Source organism: Streptopelia decaocto (assembly GCF_964273445.1).
Source record: "Streptopelia decaocto genome assembly, chromosome: 3".
In the NCBI taxonomy this organism is placed as follows: domain Eukaryota; kingdom Metazoa; phylum Chordata; class Aves; order Columbiformes; family Columbidae; genus Streptopelia; species Streptopelia decaocto.
The window spans coordinates 99,303,750-99,323,202 of record NC_138656.1 but is presented as its reverse complement, the minus strand read 5'-3'; the positions used below and the strand labels follow the sequence as shown (position 1 = coordinate 99,323,202).

Genomic DNA, 19,453 nt, shown 5'->3' with positions numbered 1-19,453 from the left:
GCTACAACAGAGACTGTATTTTTTGATGAATGGATTAATGACCAAAAAAGTCCACCTAGCTATGGCCTTCACAGTACACAAAGACCTTCTGGATTTCTCTCCTAATGTTAAGAGTCAGTCCAAGATCACTTTTTCTTCTCCCACTTTGGGGTTTTCTAGCTGACCTTGAGAGAAACTCAGCATGAAGAACCCACTGATTTCAGGAGATATAGTGTTACTAGCCTTAAGTGGCCCGTACACTGCATTACAATTACCTCATTTGCCTAGAAAATGTAACACGATGCAAACCTGTCAGATCAGTTCTATATGCACCTCCTTCTATCTCATTCATGGCAGATAGCCCTACTAAACTCGAGCTTACTAAAGAGTCTCCTGAAAGAGATGAGAAGCGGGAAACTGTCTTTGGTCCATTTTACTTCTCTCAACCAGTAGGACTTTGCTTGGCAATGAGTAAACTTCAGAGAATTCCACATTTACTGAACTATTGAGTGCTAATTCCAAAACCAATTAATTCAAACAAGGTCACATTGCATGAGGGAGTTTTCAATTACAGCTCATACAATTACTCAGAACGCCTGAGGAATTGCAGGTTTGCTTTCTACTGACTTAAAGCTGTTTTCAGCTTTCCATTTTTTAAATAAGGGGCTACGCAGGGTGAATTTTTAGAGCACATTTGATATTCAGTCACAAAACTCTCATTACCTGTAAATAGACTGCATGGTCCTGTACCTACAAACACAAAGGCATGAGATTATGACATGTCATCAAGAAGTAGTACTGTTCCATAGCACATCTACCCCTGCAGACCCCAAAAGGTTTTGGTTCTGGTTCTCTGGTTGTCATCTGAACACTAATGGCAGTAGTTTGTTTGGGGTTTTTTTGTTTGTTGGTTATTTGTTTTGTTTTGTTTTTTCCAAAGATAAGATGTTACCAAGGCAAGACAAAAGTCATGGTGCTACTGCATATGGAGCTAGTGGAGTTCAATGAATGGTCACTAAGAAGACAAAGGGTCTCTGGTATCTCTTCCATGAGGAAAGGATGAGAGAGCTGGGACTGTTCAGCCTGTAGAACAGCATGCTCAAAAATTATTTGTTAAATGTATATAAGTATAAAAATTGGAAAACCTCACTCCTCAGTTACTAAAAGAAAACTGGCTTGTGATCAATTAATGTGTGATTTAATTTTCTCAAGCATGAGATACTTCATCTGGGTGGCTGCTTGGATCTTCTTAATGCAATGCACTATGTCTAGGAAAACCCAGCCAAACGGGTTGAAGTAACAACTCCACAGTTTCTGTTCTCTCTATAGAAATAAAAGCTGAGTCTTAGAGGTTTTTGCTGGTATCCATTGCTAAATAATAGCTAGCAGTTGTATCCAAAACAGATATGTTTAAAACCGCAGAAGTTTAAGTCCAAATAAGATACAGAAGGCTGTTTTCTCCATTATAACTTACCTATTGACTTTGTTTAATTACTGTTGGGGCTCCAAGGAATTATCTGGCACTCTAATTCTCTGCAGGAAACATACTATATATCTGTAGGAGCACTTGGGGATCCTGAATTAATACTTTGATGCTATGCCAACTTGTGTGCCTATACTGTGACGATAAATCTTATACTAACAAACGATGAGCCCGGTTCTACTCTTGGATGCGCACACATCATTTTCATTGCTCTGGGTATATCTGAGGAGAATAATTAGTCTTTAGTTCTTTTAAATACAATGAAATTCTGCTGCTGTGCTGACACTGCTGTTTAATAGCAGCTCTACATGGTGGAAGTGGTCCAGGGAGTCGCTGGGATGAAGGTGACACAAGCCCTTTGGTTGGAGGAGTTCAACAGAGGATGGCCAAGGGGCCATTGCAACATTCCATAGGTCTAGGATTCCCTGAGATGGAGTAGGGCTGTGCTAATCAGGGCTGCCTGGCCTCTTCAGGCTGATGAGGCATGAAAACAGTTGGAGCAGTTGCCAGGAGCTTCTCATAATTCTTATTCTCCTTGGTGCAGATGATCTGCAGAGGCAAAGACAAAAAAAAATGAAATCACTGCCTTCCATCTATGGTTAGTTTAAAAAACGTATAATGAGTGTTTCTCCCTTGCTCCTGCTGTTCTGTGCTTGACATAATTCCTCCATAACCTATTAGATTTGCCAGACAGCTGGTTCTCTTTTTATTAAAATGGACACCCGTGCTCCCTTCCCTGGCAGAATTTGGCTTCAAAGCTGTTCTGTGGGATCAGTTTTCACAGAGTTTTCTCAGCTTCATTTTCTGTATCATAAGGAGAAAAAAAAAAAAAAAAAGGATAATTAAAAAAAAAAAATCATGCAAGAGAGATGATTTACTGCTCAGGTGTTTGAAGCCTTCCTGACAAGACAGAAGCTAACAGTGGGGCAGAGCTAAATCTTAGCCCAGCTGTTTAGCTTGAGGTTGCCAGAGGGTATTGTCCCCAGGTGGGTCTGTGCAGCTGTGGGAAGCTCACAGGGCAGGTGAACCTGGACAAACCAGTTCATAGTGCTTCCTGGTACTTGCAGTGGAAAAGAAGGCAGGATCCCTCTCCTGCCAGTGCTTCTCCTTCTGTGTTCCTCAGTGAATGAAAAAATAACCTCTAAGGAGTCTTCTCAGAAGCTCTGCATGTGCTCAGTCCTGGTTTTTGTTGAAGGCATGTACGTCAGGAGCCATAAGGATGATGTGCGCACTGGAATTACAATGCTTTCTGTGCTGGGTACAGAGACATCATTTTGATTGCATTCTGACACTAATTTTTACTAGCTCACATGTAATATTTCATCCATCAGAGCCTCAGCCCATCAGTTAATGTAACTAAGCATAACCCTCTTGAAGCTGACCCAGTTTTGCTTGCTGACAAACCGGCCCTTAGCTTTGTTATACTTTCAGTACAACAGGAGTGTGAGCTATGTTCTGTTCTAGCTTCTTTACAACAAAAAAATTCTTCCAAAAAACTGTGTGTGCAGCCACAAGGGAGTTCCTCTCCTGTGGGTCTTAGCAAAAGCACAGGGGCTTATGTGTGAAGAAAGAGAGTTGCACTTCAAAATAACAATAAACTCCTCTATTGCAGTACAAGTCTTGCTTCCATAGGAACCCTTCTGTTTCTAGAATGTACATTGGATGGTAACGCTATTTCTAAAAAAGTATTAATAGGCATATAGGGAGGTAATTTCAGGTGCTTTTGCTACTGTTCTTCTTCACTGGGAGTTTTAGATTGGCTATTGGGAAAAACTTATTCATGGAAAGGGTTGTCAGGCATTGGAACAGGCTGCCAAGGGAAGTGGTTGAGTCACCATCCCTGGAGGTGTTTAGAAGATGAGTAGATGAGGTTCTTAGGGACATGGTTTAGTGGTGGACTTGGCATTGTTAGGTTAATGGTTGCACTCAATGATCTTAAAGGTCTTTTCCAACCAAAATGATTCTATGGCAAGGACTTTGTGATTAATGCTCACCACTTACAGATGTACCTCTCCTGAGGGACATTATTTCTAACTTGCAAAATTGTCTTTTCCAGGAGAACAGAATACTAGTGGGCAGCTTCCAAATAACAGAGGCATCTGAAGCTAGAGACAAAGCAAGTTCTTCACTATTTAACTAAAGCTGTATCTGTGTTTCAATGGAGAGGCACAGAAGTAGGAGAAAAGCTTTATAGTTACATTTAGTTTTATTTCCAGCCAATTCTGGGGGTTTTAATATTAAAAACCTGTTGGGATGCTTGCACATCTCTGCCAGCCTCTCAGCAACTCCAGTCCTCTATTTCCCTGAAATGGAATTTTAAGATAAACTTGTACTTAAGACTCCATTTCTGTGTCAGGAATTTTATTCAGACTCTGATCTACCCTAGAAGGGCAATTCCTAAACTTGATACTTAAACATACTTGAAAGATTTTTTTTTTTTTTTTTTTTTTTCCAAAGGATCAGAGAAAATAAAGATACCAGGCAGGAGGACCTAGGACCTCTGAAAAGGTATTAGATAGCTATGTTTCGGTGAGTTTGACTCCGACTGAATACAGCATGTGGATCCTCTCATGCACCAACAGACAGTCAACAAACCCATAACCACACTGAGGTGTCTTACACTCACCTAATAGCATCCCGATACTTACCAACGAACTCTGTACTCACTCTAAGGCCATGGTTTAGTCTCCATAAGCAGTTCATTAAAATATGCACACTGAAAATCAGGAATATCAGAGCAATCCAAGCAGCTCATCACTGCTCCACATGGGCAACTAGAGGACAGCCAAACAGGGTTATGGGAAATATTGAGTTTGAAGTCACTTGGCTTTCTGAGACTGAGAACAGAATATCAAGGACATGTCAATGAGTCATGATTTTTATATCCATTTCTTTCCCTCTTGGGATAGTTCTGTGTCCAGAAAAATACATATATTTCCACTCTTCATCTCCTTCCCCCAACTGGAAAAAACATAAAAATTTCAGTCATAAAAATTCATCTAACCTAATACGTATATCTAAAATGTAGCTGTCAAAGGCAGTCACATTAATGTCATATTATAGTCAATGAAATGTGATTTTTCTCCTTTAGGATTGGTATCTGTTATGAAAGAAGCTGTCCTCTGGTCATCCCTATTTCTCTCTGTTGCCTATATAAATTGTCTACCATGATAGCATAGTATAGCTAGCTAACTTTTATAAATCTGAAAAGTCAGGCCTATTCAAATTGCATTACAGGATGAAACCTGAGATTAAATCCTGGTCTCACTGAAGACAGGGATAACTGAGAGAGCTCAAAAGCCAGCAGCATAATTTCCTGCACCTAAATACAGAGTTGGTAGCCTGCAAGTGGCTTTCTGAGCACTGGTTTTGACACTGACACTGACTCCATCTGCATCTTGGGTAAAATGATTTCTTCATTTGGCTATTGCCTGTATTGCTGCTGATCTCAAAAGTGAACTATGAGATTGTGTCCAGACTTGTACCTTTCTGAGGATTAAAAGAATAATTTAAGGGTATTTAATTGTCTTTAATTAAAATATTTTGTAATTACTTGAATTCTTTAATGCAGGACTATTATCATAATGCACTATTAAAATTATTCTGCTGTGCAACACTTCCTTAAGATTAAGTGATCAAATTATTTTTCTCATCCTATCCAGTTTAAAATTCCTTACTGTAAGTTAAAGAAAATCACAAGCTGCACGTAGTTATTGTAGGAAAGAGAATAGAAAATATACAAACAAAACCAATGACAAGCCTACATAATATGTCTGTGAGTGGGTTTAGGAGGCTGATGGAAATTATTTTACTTGAGTGATAGGGGTACGTGGGAGTTCAAGATTTATTTTTTTTTTAACTATAGAATTACAGCAATATTGGTTTGATTCTACTGAAAAACATGTTCAAATTTTCAATTTTCTTTCAATGTGGAAAGAGTAGCCCAGTAAAAGTGACTCTCAGCACTTGGAGCTCTTTTTTCTCTTTGTTTCTTACTGTTTTCATTATGTGACAAATGCAACCTATATTCCTGAAAAGCCAGGCATAAATTCTGTAAACATAGTTAAAGGTACCTTTTTCCTTCCTGCAGCCGAAAAACTGAGGTGGTGTTTTTTTAATGCAGCTTCAGTATTTTAGAGGCACGTAGGAACTGTCGAGAAGACCGAAACAGCTGCCAGCACTTTACCATCTACAGGATGCTGGTTAGGCTATAATTTATCGCTAATTAACTGATCTAAAATAGAACTCTTTGTAAACTAGTCCATCAGCAATCCATGAGGTTTGTGTTGCCCACATCTCCTTTAACTTTGGCAAAGGCTTACAGTTTCTGACCTTGATGTCTTGTTTGATTTGCATTTCTGTTTTGAGACTAACATTAATTACACTGTCAAAACAGATTTTTATCGTTTACGTAACATGGGCTGCCTACAGACCTAAGTTTCCTCAATATGGAGGCAACAACTTACACACTGAATGACTTGATTACAGTAATTCTTTTTATCCTGTTCTCCTTCTGGGAGATTGTAGTGTGTACTTATACTTCAGCTTTTTTCCAAATTTAGTGGTCACATTTCCACTTAATTGTTAGTTTCCTGTACAAGATCAGATAGATGTACAGAACTTAAGCCTAAAAGGATTTACTCTGAATATTGAGTCTAACCTGATACACACACAGATTAAAAAAAAAAAAAAAAAAAAAAAGAACAAAATAACAAAGAAACAAAACCAGCAACAACGACCACTGAACCTCATCCAGTAATTTGCCTTACCCCAGTAAATTCTGATTGGGGTTACAAGTCATGCTAATGATTTCAATCTTTTTTCACAAGTGCCATATAGATTCTGTTTAGCAGAGAGATGTCAAAACCAGATGCTGCTTTAAAAATAGCATTTTATATGGGATTTGTATGACAGCAGTGTCTCAGTGACATGCTGTTTTGAAAAGCTCTTTTAAAAATCACATATAAGAACACAAATCTTGATTATGACGATAATGTGTTATGATAATGGCCCAGATCATGAGTTTGCGTGAATTGCTCTGATTCCACTGACTTCAATATCAAGAACTTCAATGGGATTAACAGCATGGGCTAGCCCAGTGCCTAAAATCGTGCAAACAATTTAAAAACTACAGAAATACAGAGGGTTTGCTTTTAATACCTCTGTGGAGCTACAAAGGGATCTTGCACCAAACTATTACTAGCTGCTATGTGGTACCTCCAGTAGAAGGGATCAAGGAGCAGGAAATTGGAATTCAGTCATTAGTGCAGGCGAATTCCACACAGGCTTTCTCTAACAGCCAGATCACAGAGAAAATGGAGCAGAGGAGATGAATCTCCAACCTTTCCAGTGAACGAAGGTAAGAGAAGACAGGAGAGGTTATGTCCTAGTGCATACCAGAGTCCTACCAGTGCTGTCACAGAGACAGAGCTGTTGGCTGGAGTTTATCTTACCCCGTTAGGCATTTCCAAGTTACATGTCCAGACCTGAGCTGGTTGTCCTTGATTCCCTTATGACTGACAGAGGAAAGTAGGTACCTGCATAGGTTGATTCATTTCCTGGTAAAATAAGCATCAAAGATGGGTGAGTGTTGCCCTCAGAATTGCTTATTTTTCTCCCAGTAGTTCTAAAACAGGTCAGACAACTAACTTAGAATTCAGTGGCTGTTTTTTAAGAGACTAATGTGAGATGAGATGGATTCCCATTTGTAGTTCTCAAATACTGACTGTGTCTTGAAGATATGATATAATTCATTGTTACTAGAAGACCCTACTTAAAAAACTGGCACAGTATAAATACAGCATTTTACCCCCTTGGACTATGGCAAAAGGAGACCACCTGACTTCAGGGTGTGGCAAATATCCAGGTTTACCTAAATTTAATATATGTAAAGTGACCCATCAGGAAAAATGGTTAGGAAGTTATAGATACCTACCACCCAAACAATGCTTTGGGTTATATAGTTTAAATAACATGCAGCCCAACATATAAACTGTGCTGATAAAACTCATATGGGTGTAAGAAGTGGTTTCAATAACATATATATCACTGTGAATTTATCAACTGTTTCTTACTACTTAATCTAGAAAGCAAGAAACATGGTTGTTTTCATGGATATCCAAGCTCAAAAACATTCTCAGTTGCAAAATTGCATGGTCCCTCTGCTCACTAGGATTCACTGTGGAGGGCTGAAAGAGAAAAGGGAAGAAGCAGGAAGATATAGATTAATAAATAAAGCAGCTCTCTGATTATGTTTGAGAGAAATCTATCTGAGATTCAGTTTAAAGAACTAATTTGTTTAAAAACAAATTTCTCTCTTGAAGTTCAAGTACAGTATGACATTACTAAGTTTTAATGACTACTTTTGCAAGGTTTGAATAACGTTACTGTTCAAAAAACCACTCTCATTACCTTACAAACGGAGAAACTATTGAACATGGAAAGCCCTTAGAAATGGCAGGGTCTTTCCGTCGCAGAGGAGAAAGCAAAAATGTGAACCTATCCAGAGAGTAGCAAAGAAAAGGCCTGGAGGAGCCTGTACATGAACATGACGTGACTTCTTCACCTGCCCTGCACTCACGTACAGTAGACTTTGTAGCTCTCTACAACCACCTGAAAGGAGATTGTAGCATGGAGGGTGTTGGTCTCTTCTCCCAATCAGCAAGCGATAGGATGAGAGGAAATGGCTTCAAGTTGCACCAGGGGAGGTTTAGATTGGATATTAGGAAAAAATTCTTCACAGAAAGGGTTGTCAGGCATTGGAACAGGCTGTCCAGGGAAGTGATGGAGTCACCATCCCTGGAGGTGTTTAAAAGACGTGTAGGTGTGGTGCTTAAAGGCATGGCTTAGTGGTGGACTTGGCAGTGTTAGATTAATGGTTGGACTCAATGATCTTATAGGTCTTTTCCAACCTAAATGTTTCTACAATTTTCCAATTCTATGACTCACATTTACATTCATTTAGCTCTGCCTAGGGTCAGGTAATGGAGTAAAACTTCTTTTTTAGTGTGCAGAGCCTGAGCACATACGACTGCAGGACTGAAAAGAGAAAGAAAACCCCAAAACACCAGTGTACATCTTGGAGGTGGACACTGTTCGCACACATCGAAAATGGCAGACTTGGATCCAACAGACTAATTTAACTTTACATTTTCCCTTAACCTTTTCCCCTCATTCTAGCTCATCACTTTTTCTTACTTTCGTAGCCAGAGGCTGTACATGTCAAAACTAAGCGTATCTAAATCATCTTGTTACGACTGAACTTTAGAAGTATTACTGATCCCAGAAGGAAACACCTTTCTAACATTTCAGAATTTGACTTTAGGAAAAGCCAGATTTGCTTTGTGAAAATTAAACTGCCCTGTTTGACACTGCCATCTCCTTTTAATCATGTTTAGCATTGGAGACCAGCATATAATGGAAGCTGACAATAGGAATATATAAAAGATGTGTCCCAACATCCTTCCTTTTAAACAGGGACTTGTATTCTTATTTTTGACATACATAGCTTACCAGAAAAACCATCAAAGAGTTCATTCTTTTTGTGTGAAATAAACTCTTCTAGTGGCTGAGATTTTTTTTTTTCCTCAAAAGTCATCTTTGATTTTTAATGGTCTTTTAATGTGCGTCATTCATTGTTTTGAGAAGTAACTGTTATGCATCCATATGTACGTTTTTATTTTCAGAGTAGCTCAGGGGTCCTGATGACCATGATGGGGCAGAGTGAAGAGATTTCAGGGCATTTCAAGGACAACCATGTTTGCTGGGGCTGTAAAATCTTTTGACTAGAGCAGCATTCATGATGGTCAAAAGTCTATACCAATAACTGAGTACCCTATTCTTTTAGGATTAAATTGTGGCCTTTCATTATGAGAATGTCTCTTTTTCCTCTTCTGAAATGATGCCAGGGTTAGCATTCACCTTCCCTGTGCAATGCAGAAGATCTAGCATCAGCCTGCGAGTCTCCACTGTGTTTGTCTCCATGCTGTGGTTCCTCAGAGAACCTTTCCCTGCCTGCCCGCAGCAACATGCCCCCGGGAGCTCTGCGTCCAGCACAGCTCCACACGCCCTGCAGAGTAATTATCCTCCTTCTGAATAAACCTCCTTAAAAAACAGAAAATCCAGTTAGCTCCTGCAGTATGTCATAAGGGACAACCGTTTCCTTTAATTGATGGTGCTTTCATGTAAATTCATCATCCAGTTAACTTTGTGATCTTAGTCTAAATAATGTTATTTTCACTAAGTGCTTAGTGGTTATATTGATTTGTAAAAACCCCTCAGGTGACTCTATCTTGCAAAAGGACCAACAGCAGTGATTTATTAAAAGGCTGCCTTTTAAAGGTGTTCTGAATGTCACCCACAGCCACTGATATTTCATCAAATATATCACATCTCTTCTGCCTTTTGTCTGTGAATCTCTATGCATAACCTCAAGTTATATCTAAATTGAATTATTTTAGTCAATTTATTTCTAGTATGAACTGTGTTGGCACTGAAATATGGGCAGAGTAACTGACTGATTTCTATGGATGTAGCAAGAGTAACCTTAAGCAAGTTTAGTCAAATGCAGTGTAGATTAAGAGGGATATTCTGCTCCCAGGATTTTTAAAAATCCCATTACTTAAGAATTATCAGGAAGCTTTCCTTGGATTTCTGTTGTATGTGTTGAAACCATCAAATCGATAGTTCTCCAGTGCCAGGATTATTGTCTTGGTTCCTCTGCCTGATACTCTGGTTCTGACCGGTGCTTCCCAGCAGGGATCAGAAAGCACCTGAGAGACATTAATGCAGTTTACAGAACAGGTCACTTGCAGCGTCTCTGTGCCAGATTCAGCACCGATGGGCAATCTTGTATATGTAAGGGGGGAAATGGTCCTCTGGCAGTTAAGGTATCAAATGTGAGTCATGTGCCAGGAGAAGATGACTTGAGCCAGCATAAATGGGCGCTGCACTCTTCATATGAAGGCAGTGATCCTTACAAAAACAGATTGATGTGTTACACTTTTTCCTGCCTGAGTGACAAATTAATGCACATTATGCTGCACTGCTACCTGCTCCTTTCTCCTAAACAATTTATATCTGGTTTTCATCATCATTTGATCCAGCCCACTACAAAGCAGTACAGAACCATTATGTTTTCTCTCAGTTTCTCTGACAATGTCCTTCCTTAATGGAAAATCCAGTGGAGCCCATTGCACAGCTTTATGTTGAAGTGGGGCAAGTACCTGGATAGGTAATACTTTGATTCAAACAGAAGTCTGAAATACCCTTACAGTTTAGAATTAGAACAGTTTTTTACCATTTTTATAATATTTTGTTGATGATCATAAGCTAACAGATGGAGATAAACTGTGTCTTCTAGGCTCAAAAATTTTTTTCCCACTTTATTAAAAAAGGCAAAAAGTTAATTCAGCATTCTATATGAAGATAGCCTTTGAATACAACTGGAAGGAAAACGTTAATTTCTTTTTCATAACCCCTTGTGTTTAGTTTAAACATTAAAAAGATATTAAAAACCTCTTATGCCATTTTTTTTCTTTGCATTTTAGAGCAGCTATAGATTTTACAAATTGATTAACAGTGTGGCGGAAGGCTGTTGCTTTTACTTTGCTTGACCCTCAGAATTGCTGAGAAAAATACCAGGAGTGCCCAGCATACACACACCAAAACTACTCCGAAAACTAAAGAAATCAGAAATCTTTTGTCATCTTCTATGAGCCACAGAAACAATGGAAGATTATCCAGGACTGACATTTTATACACCAAAACATGAAGCATGTCTCTGCTTCTGCCGAAGACCACAATTAAAATCAGCCTAAAGTCGCACAGCAGCAGCTCTGCCTGCCCGGAGCTCGGCTTTGGCACCCCCTGCCCTCGCACTGTTTCACGCCCATCCTGCTGTGACTGATGACAAGGATCCTCCATCCCACTCTTCTTTTTCCCAGTTCAGCTCCCAGCACCAGTGTCCTGGATGGAGTTACTGGGGCACAGTCCTTGGGCAGCACTCAGTGCCCCGGGGCTGCGTTGCCCAGCACCTGCCCCCCTGCAGGGACGGCAAAACTCAGCACAGCTCTGGGGGCTGTAGAATGATGGACCAAAAAATGGGCAAGACATAAAGCAGCGCTGAGAAGGTTTTATGTGCTTACTTTGAACTAATAACCACTGAGGCAAATAAAATTTGCAAAGTAGCAAATGATGCAAAGCTGACAGGAGCTCCTGTCCATTAGCATAAGAAGGGGATGATAAATGAAAAGGAAGTTCATTTTCTGTTATGAAAAGGAAATATTTCTGCCCATATATAATATGTGGTCTGTATGACTGCTAGGGCCAAGAATTGGACATGATAGAAAAAGACATTACAGATGATAACAGGAACATTCATAGATGTAATAATTAATGAAAAAAAAATTGAAAGTGACATAAAATGTCCTACTTCAGATCTTCAGCCAGTACTTATTTATTAGAGACCTGAGACCAAGCATGAACAGTAAACTATGGATTACAGTGTTACTTTTCTCCTGTAATGAGCCTCTAATCTATTATGTAGTCATCTCTTAAGTCAGAAACACACACCAAGTTTATCTAAGACAAGTCTTGGTCACATTATTCATCTAAGTTATCCTGTTTACTTCAGTATCTTATTTACTTCAAGAAGTGATTGGACTACGCCCTCAAACACATGGTGTAAATTTTGTTGTCATATGCAGGGACAGGAGCTGGACTAGATGGTTCTTGCAAGTCCCTTCCAACTCAGGACATTCTGTGATTCACTAGAACCACTTGAGTGTTTAAAGCAAATAGAATTTGGTGGCAAGGTTTGCCTCACAAATTCACGCCTCCGTCCTCTTACCTCATTTTGTTACAGTCTCCAATTAGTCCCAGATTTTTGTGGCTTTGAAACTGTTGCTCCAGATACAAGCTCATTAACTGTGTGGAGATGGATTTTTTTTATTCCCTGCTCAATATTTGATGTCTGTGACTGTAGCTTAGAAATTAATCGGATTTCTTCCTGACATATTACACTGTAAATATGTAACCAGTTTCTCATGAACATTCAGTCTTTCTCCTGATTTCTTCTCCTTGTTGAACATCTGTGGGTCTGTGAACATTCGTTTGTGAACAGATGTGAGCATTCCTGCTTAGTTCTCATGATCAAATTCTTGCCAGAATACTGCAGTAACTAATACTTGGTGGCTTAAAGGCATGGCAGTCCTCTGAAACAATCAGAAACTTCTGGAATAAAATATTCAATCCTAGAGAAATGGGGGTGGGGGGAAAGTGACTCTCTTGATTTTTTTATTTTGCCACAAGGAGATTTTTTTTCTTTTTTAGAAATGTAAATGAAGATTAAGTTAGCTATGAAGGGCTGCAACAGAAAGTTAACATTATGTATTCATTAGACAGAGAAGTGATGTGCTGCCCAAGTAGTAGGGATATACTTGCTTATGATGTTTCATTATCACATTTACCATATGCTTCATTATTCATTGCTATTCTTTTGCATGAAGACATACGGTAAAAAAAACCAGTAAATTAGTTAGAAGAGTGATAACCTGTCTTATAGGTAAAAATATCTTCCTGTTCTGGATTTCACTCACCCTATTTCACCCCGTTGTCTCTATGTTTCCCAGCACTTTGATCACTTGCATCTCCATTTCCAGGGGAAAGGCAGGGAAGCAGGATTATGGCAACTCTCTTAGTGGAAACATTCCTTAGAGCCACTGCTCGAGCTCATAAGACACTGTCTTAATTTCTAAGTATTACAGCCTCTCCCTCCCTTCCTCCATGAACTTTCTGTATACCCTACAGCATCTGGAAAACACTGGGTTGTTCATTCTTCTTAACTGCTGGTTACAAAACTGACAGGAGATAAGATTGGTGGTAGAACAACAAAACAGCATTTCAAAAAAAGCACACTGTCTCAGAATCTGAAGAGCATGTTTTCACGTCTTTCACTCCGTTAGAGCAATTTAGCTCAGAGCAAGACTCTTTAAATCTCTACCAAAATTGAGCATCATCAGCAGTAACTCAAAATGTGCTTCAAATGAAGGTCTTCGCTTCCTAGCTCTGCCTCGTTCTCTTTTACTTATGATTATCAAGAATCAAAATTTAGGAGTAGTTTTCTCTAGGCTCACTTTTCCCTTAGGCTAGCCTGGCAATACAGGCTCAGCAGTCACAGGTATTAACAAATTCCTAAACTGATCTCTGCAGAGAGCTGAAAAATAACCTCATATCAAAATCAAGGTTACCTGACTCACTGTAGCAATGTCCAATGCATTTAAAAACATCAGAAAAAGGCAAACCTTTTCCTTAAGTCATTTGTTATCCTGGTCTCTGCATGTATACATTATGGTATTTCAGCATTATTGATACAAGGAAAAATTATTATTTTCTTTATCTTCCTGCAAGTATACAAGAAATGAATTTGATTTGATTTTCCTGTACAGGAGCACAGAAAGCTGTAGCACAATGCATTTTTGTATCAGTTGCTAATTTTATGAATTATGAATATATGTGCTTTGGGGAAAAAAACACTTCCGTAAATGAAATTCTCTTATTAGTACCAAAAAAGTATAGTGGGCTTGGAAAATTAGAGAATTCAGCTGTGAGATATTAATGGCTAAATACCTCTATGAAATCACTAGAATTTGTAAGGAAGCATTATTGGCACAATTCTGCATCTATAGAACTTTCTTGAGTGTTTTATTGAGCCTTTTGCTGCAAGACAAAATCTATGTTAAACCACATTCAGACCCGCTACACTCATCAGACTAACAGTCTTAGTTCTGCTCTTAGGCATGCAGTTCTCCTGGTGTTTCAGACCCATCTTTATAGTCTATATTTCCATATTCTCTGCATTTAACGTTATCCCCCTTCAATGTATGTTCCAAGGACTTAAGGCTTACTGCAGGATAGTAGATAAAAAGGCACTGCTCTTGGTATTACTTGTAGTTTTTGTTTGTTGTCCAAGTATCTAGTAGTTTCACCTATATTGGAACATTTTTTGCACGCCTGGATTTTTCTTTTACTAACTGTATTGTGGATATTTTTAAAACATGCTTCTTGTGTAAGTCTTCAGTCTTGCCTGATTCCAGCCACTACAAAGTAGAAATTTCTGAATAATATTTTGTTACAATATGTTGATGTTACTTTCTTAATACACTGTATCAACACGGAGCCCACAGTTCAGATTATAACAAGAGGAAGAAAAAAATCCTCCTTTATTTCTCTTATCACCTTCGCCCCATGCAGAAACAACCTCAGAAATCTCCAGTGTGCACCTACACACAAATCCCCACTAACTCTTTCGTCTCCACCATAATCTGGGACTCCTATTTCCACCTCTTGCTTCCTGGTTGAAATAAAATGTTGCTGTGGGTACCCACCTGACTCTGAAAGACACTTTTAACTAATAGTGATGTTCATAATGAGCACTCTCTTGCAACATCTTCATTTTTAAGTATCGTAATCTTAATGTAAAGGTGATTTCTGATGTGAAGTTTCTATCAGATTAATCTTGGTTTCTTTTTTTCTTTTTTTTTTTTTTAATTCTTTCCATAGCTGTAACTTACACAAGTTACAAAAAAACACCACCACCGGTACCCCCTCGTACCACTTCCAAGCCACTGATCTCAGTCACGGCACAGAGCAGCACAGAGTCCACGCAGGACGCGTATCACGACAGCCGGACGCAGAGGATTTCCCCGTGGCCGCAGGATGGGCGAGGGATGTACAACTCCACCGACAGCCTGGACAGTAACAAGGCCATGAATCTCGCCTTGGAAACCGCGGCTGCGCAGCGCCACGCGTCCGAGGGCCAGAGCACCTCCATACGAACCAGCGACAAGGCCATTTTGGTGTCAAAAGCAGAGGAGTTTCTGAAGAGCCGCCGTTCCTCTATAGGGATCCAGGTAGCCTGTCATTAACATCTGTTCTGTGATGAATGGCTTGCCTTCTTTCTGTAAATAGCATAGAATGAGCCATTCAGCTTCACTGGCTCTAATAATCTAGCAAACAACCCCTGGCGGCTTAGCGTTAATTGTAATTCACATCATGGCAATGTGGCTGTGCAGAAAAGTCTTTGGCTAATATGCTGTACCTGGAAGAAAATGAATGAATAAATCTCTAGGGAGGTTACCTGTCATTAACACTTGATATGAAAATTATACTGCAGAGCTACAGGTGAACAGCATGTTCATCTCCTTCCCTCCATGAATTCACAGTCCTTTTTATAGAATTACACCAGCTTTAAAATGCTTGACTGTATTTTTTCCATTATCTTTGTCTTTTGACCTTGAAAAATGTGTAATGCTGCTAGATCTTCAAGTTATTCTGCCAAAAAGAGCACCACGACCCCCCACTTACTTTTAGTTGTACTGGGGAGAAGGTACCAAGAAAGAGAAAGAAATGTGCTGGTATAAATACAGCATAATTATAGATGGCAAGTAATGAAATAATATTAATAAGCATAGTCTTTGAGTATTGCTCCGTTTGTCCACCAAAAAATGTCTGTCAGGCTGTGGAAACCTCAGTTACATTGCGTTGTTTCGGGTAAATGAAATAAGACAATTCCAAATGCACAATCTGAATGCTAATCCTTCTACTAATTGGAAAACACAAATGTGTTTAAATCCCTAGGAAATACCAAGTAGTAATAAAAATCAGAAAAATGAACTTGCAAAGAATGTCTTTGAGTCATAGGAGCAGAGGAAAATTTAGACTTCTATTCTGTTGTTACTTAGACACATATATAATTTTAAGTATGTGAATATTCCCTTTTACATCACTGGGTTCACTTCTGTGCTTAAAAATCTCTGGTTTTGCCTGGTCAACTATAGAGGAAATGCCATATATTTTGGCATATATACAGGTATCGTGGAGACAGCAACATAGACCTTGAGAAGGTAATAGTCCATGTAATAAAGCCCAGTCAGTGACTGTTCATCTACTACGAAGTATACTATTTTGTTTAAAAAGTAGTAATTTTCTTTCCATTAATTTCACAATACAAACAGAGAAAAGTATTTGGGTTAAGCATGTCACAGCTGCTGATTGAACTTCACTGTTTAACATCTTAGTGCAGTATAATTTTGCTGTTCATGACGTATTAGACTAATGGGAAGGTTTTGCCAGCAAGCTGCTTGTCCATTTCTCGACATAAAAGCATTTGCTTCTGCTACTTTAGATGCAGAAGAGTAAAATGTAATTTAGCCACAGTGGTAAAATATTCAGATGGCTACATTTCAAATGTTTTACAAGGTAAATAGTGTATCCTAAATTGTTCAGAGAAGGGGCTTAGCAGATTACTGAGAAAAGCTCAAAGGAGCAGTCAGTAATTTGGGGTACCATTTCGCCTCTAACCTGAAACTTAGTCTTCAGAAAGGAATAGTATCTAGGCTTGTTCTTATCCCTTCTTTACAGCAGCTGTGCACAGTGGTAGTTAACAATGTTGGTGTCTTCCTTCAGTCAGTGCTGATATTTCAGCAATTAATTCTGAAACTTTGATTACATCACCTGATGCTATTTCTTACTGCAGGTGATGACCAGTACTTTTCACTGGGCTCTGACCCGTCTTGGTATGTGGCGTGTTTAACAATGTGTTATAATCTGCAATGATGTCCATGGAGGCAGCGGATATTCTTTAGCAACCTCGCATCTGACGCTTGGCCCAAAATACTGGTTCTCAGGTGCGCACGCTGAGAAAAGCAAATATTGTTTGCAACAGCAGGGCTTAGAAGGATGAGCTGTTTGTTATCTTTTGAGAAATATAAACTGCTTGGTTGCACCATTTGGCATTAGATAAAGTTAAAATTGCAAAATTACCCTCAACTCAGTGTCCTGAGAGCACAGTTTAGTTGTTTGAGGTTTTGTCTGCAGTAAGTTTCAAACCTCACATTAGTGTGAAAAGTACCTTTCTGAAGCATTTCTAAGCAGAAAATGCATTTTTGTTGTATTTCTGTTGCCAGGTTTGTAAGGAATAAAAATGCAGGGTAGAATACTCTGTTGCATTTATTTATGCCTCCAAAATCCAGTAGAAGTATTTATTTTATTTTAGACTTCTGCATCAAAGCACCTCAGAAAAGGATGTTTTTTATTTGCATATTTCCTTGATTGACTAAATGACTTGTTTTCTCATTAGCATGCCATGCTAGGGTAATGCATGGAATTTGCATTTATTTGCATTAATTAATTTGCTATCAGGATGGTTAATTTGTGCATTTTTGAAGTTTCATTCCTTTAACACATTGGTGTGAGAATGCTTGCTAACAGAGCTTCATAGAGGAGCAGAGAGGCACAAAGGTAAAGAATGACGAGTGATGCCTCTGCATATGGAAATGCTATGGACCAAGCTTAAGGCTCCCATGTCTTTGGTATATATGATTTATGTAGTGCAGCTGTAATGGATAGAAGTCCTTTTAAAAAGTCCTGGTACACTTGGCATGTGCCATAGGATTGGTATCCACATGCACAGGAGAGCCTTGGTCTTCCTGTGATGATCAGTAGCACCTTGTCTGCAAGGACAGAGGAGGACACAGATATTGTAACCCTTGCCAAGGTATGTTAGCCCTGTCCTAGATGGGAATTTTGAACAAAAAAGCTCCAGAAACAAAGTTCTTCCAGAAAATAGCTGTGGTTTGGTTGTTGGTGATGGTTTGTTTGTTTTGTTTTTTCACTGCCATGTTTAAATCAAGAGGAATGTTGTCAGATGTGTCAGTGGCACTGGAAAAAAATGTTGATTCCTAAAATCAAAGGAATTGCAGGCTACTAATTCTGTATTCAGGGGGATTACTACAATAGCTTACCTGCCTGTTTTTGTGTCAAAAGGGGATCTTCTGCATAATATTCATATATATATTTAATGAAATTATTAACATCATATGGTAAAAGCTTTGTTCAAGAAACTCTACAGTCTTAAACTGGAATTTCCCTTGAAGGCAAAGCATTTTATACCCTCATGGCACACTTACTTGGATAAGCATCTGCATTTTCTTTGTACCTAAAGGTTATACCATCCTTGTCAATGCTCTACTTCAGTGTACACATAGCAATCAAAAGAAATATTCACATTGATTACACTGGTCTTTTGGATCAGAGATGATAGAAAGTTTTAGAGGTAAGCATTGTTCATTCTCCTCCTGAAATCACTGTCAGCCTGTGCTTTTGAGAAAGAAATTTGTCAAGTCCTTGGCCTGCAGAAGTCAGTGAAAGCTTTGATGACACCTCCATGACACAGAGACTATAACCTGGCCTTCAGAGTTAACATTGATCTATACATATACATGTGTGGATAGATAGATAGATAGATAGATAGATAGATAGATAGATAGATAGATAGATAGATAGATAGATAGATGGATGAATGAGTCAGAATTCACAGGCTTAGCCAGTTAGCAGAGTTCCCAGCCAGTGGCTGCATTTTGTCAAAATCTTGGCAGTTGGAAATGTAGTTAAAACAAAGTTATGGTTATTTTAAAGCCATCTAATTTTTTACTCTTTTCACAAATGACTGTTGCTCATTTTCTTAACTGCCATCTAACACAATGAAACATTCAAAGTGGGGAAGACCCAGATTGCTGCCTTGCAGAATATTTGTTGCTTCGGAACAATTTGCCACTTGGCATTAAATGCACTAAAAAAGTTATGAGCAACCACTGCTGCATGCATTACTTTGTTGTTACTATTTCATATTAGCTTGGCACGAATCCCATTTCAAAACTCTTAAAAAAGACCCATGGAATTTTCCAACCTGTTGTAGGATATTCTTGTGGTAATTAGCACTTACTGTGCCGTGCAATGTTTCTGAGTAGCCCAGATGTTCTGCTGGGAAGAATTGGAGTAGTGAAATGTAGCCCTGTGGTGAGACACAAAAAATCCCTCAAGCATGAAAGCGTAGATTTATCTTCATGGGTTTCTAAAAATTATTTTGAAAGAATGTGTGGGTTTTGGCTGATAAAAGTATTCTGTCAGTTAAGGAAAGCAGTAGCAGTTAGT

General features: G+C 38.9%; 1 protein-coding gene across 1 annotated transcript in view; it reads left to right on the top strand.

Moving 5' to 3' along the window:
* Nucleotides 1–19,453, top strand: part of DLGAP2 (DLG associated protein 2) — a gene marked incomplete at its 3' end in the record, with an annotated part of 82,735 nt that overhangs the window by 40,303 nt on the left and 22,979 nt on the right. Inside the window, exon 5 of the mRNA XM_082048721.1 lies at nt 15,023–15,372. Within this exon, the coding sequence (XP_081904847.1) occupies nt 15,023–15,372 (350 nt within the window). The remainder of the gene's footprint in view (nt 1–15,022; nt 15,373–19,453) is intronic.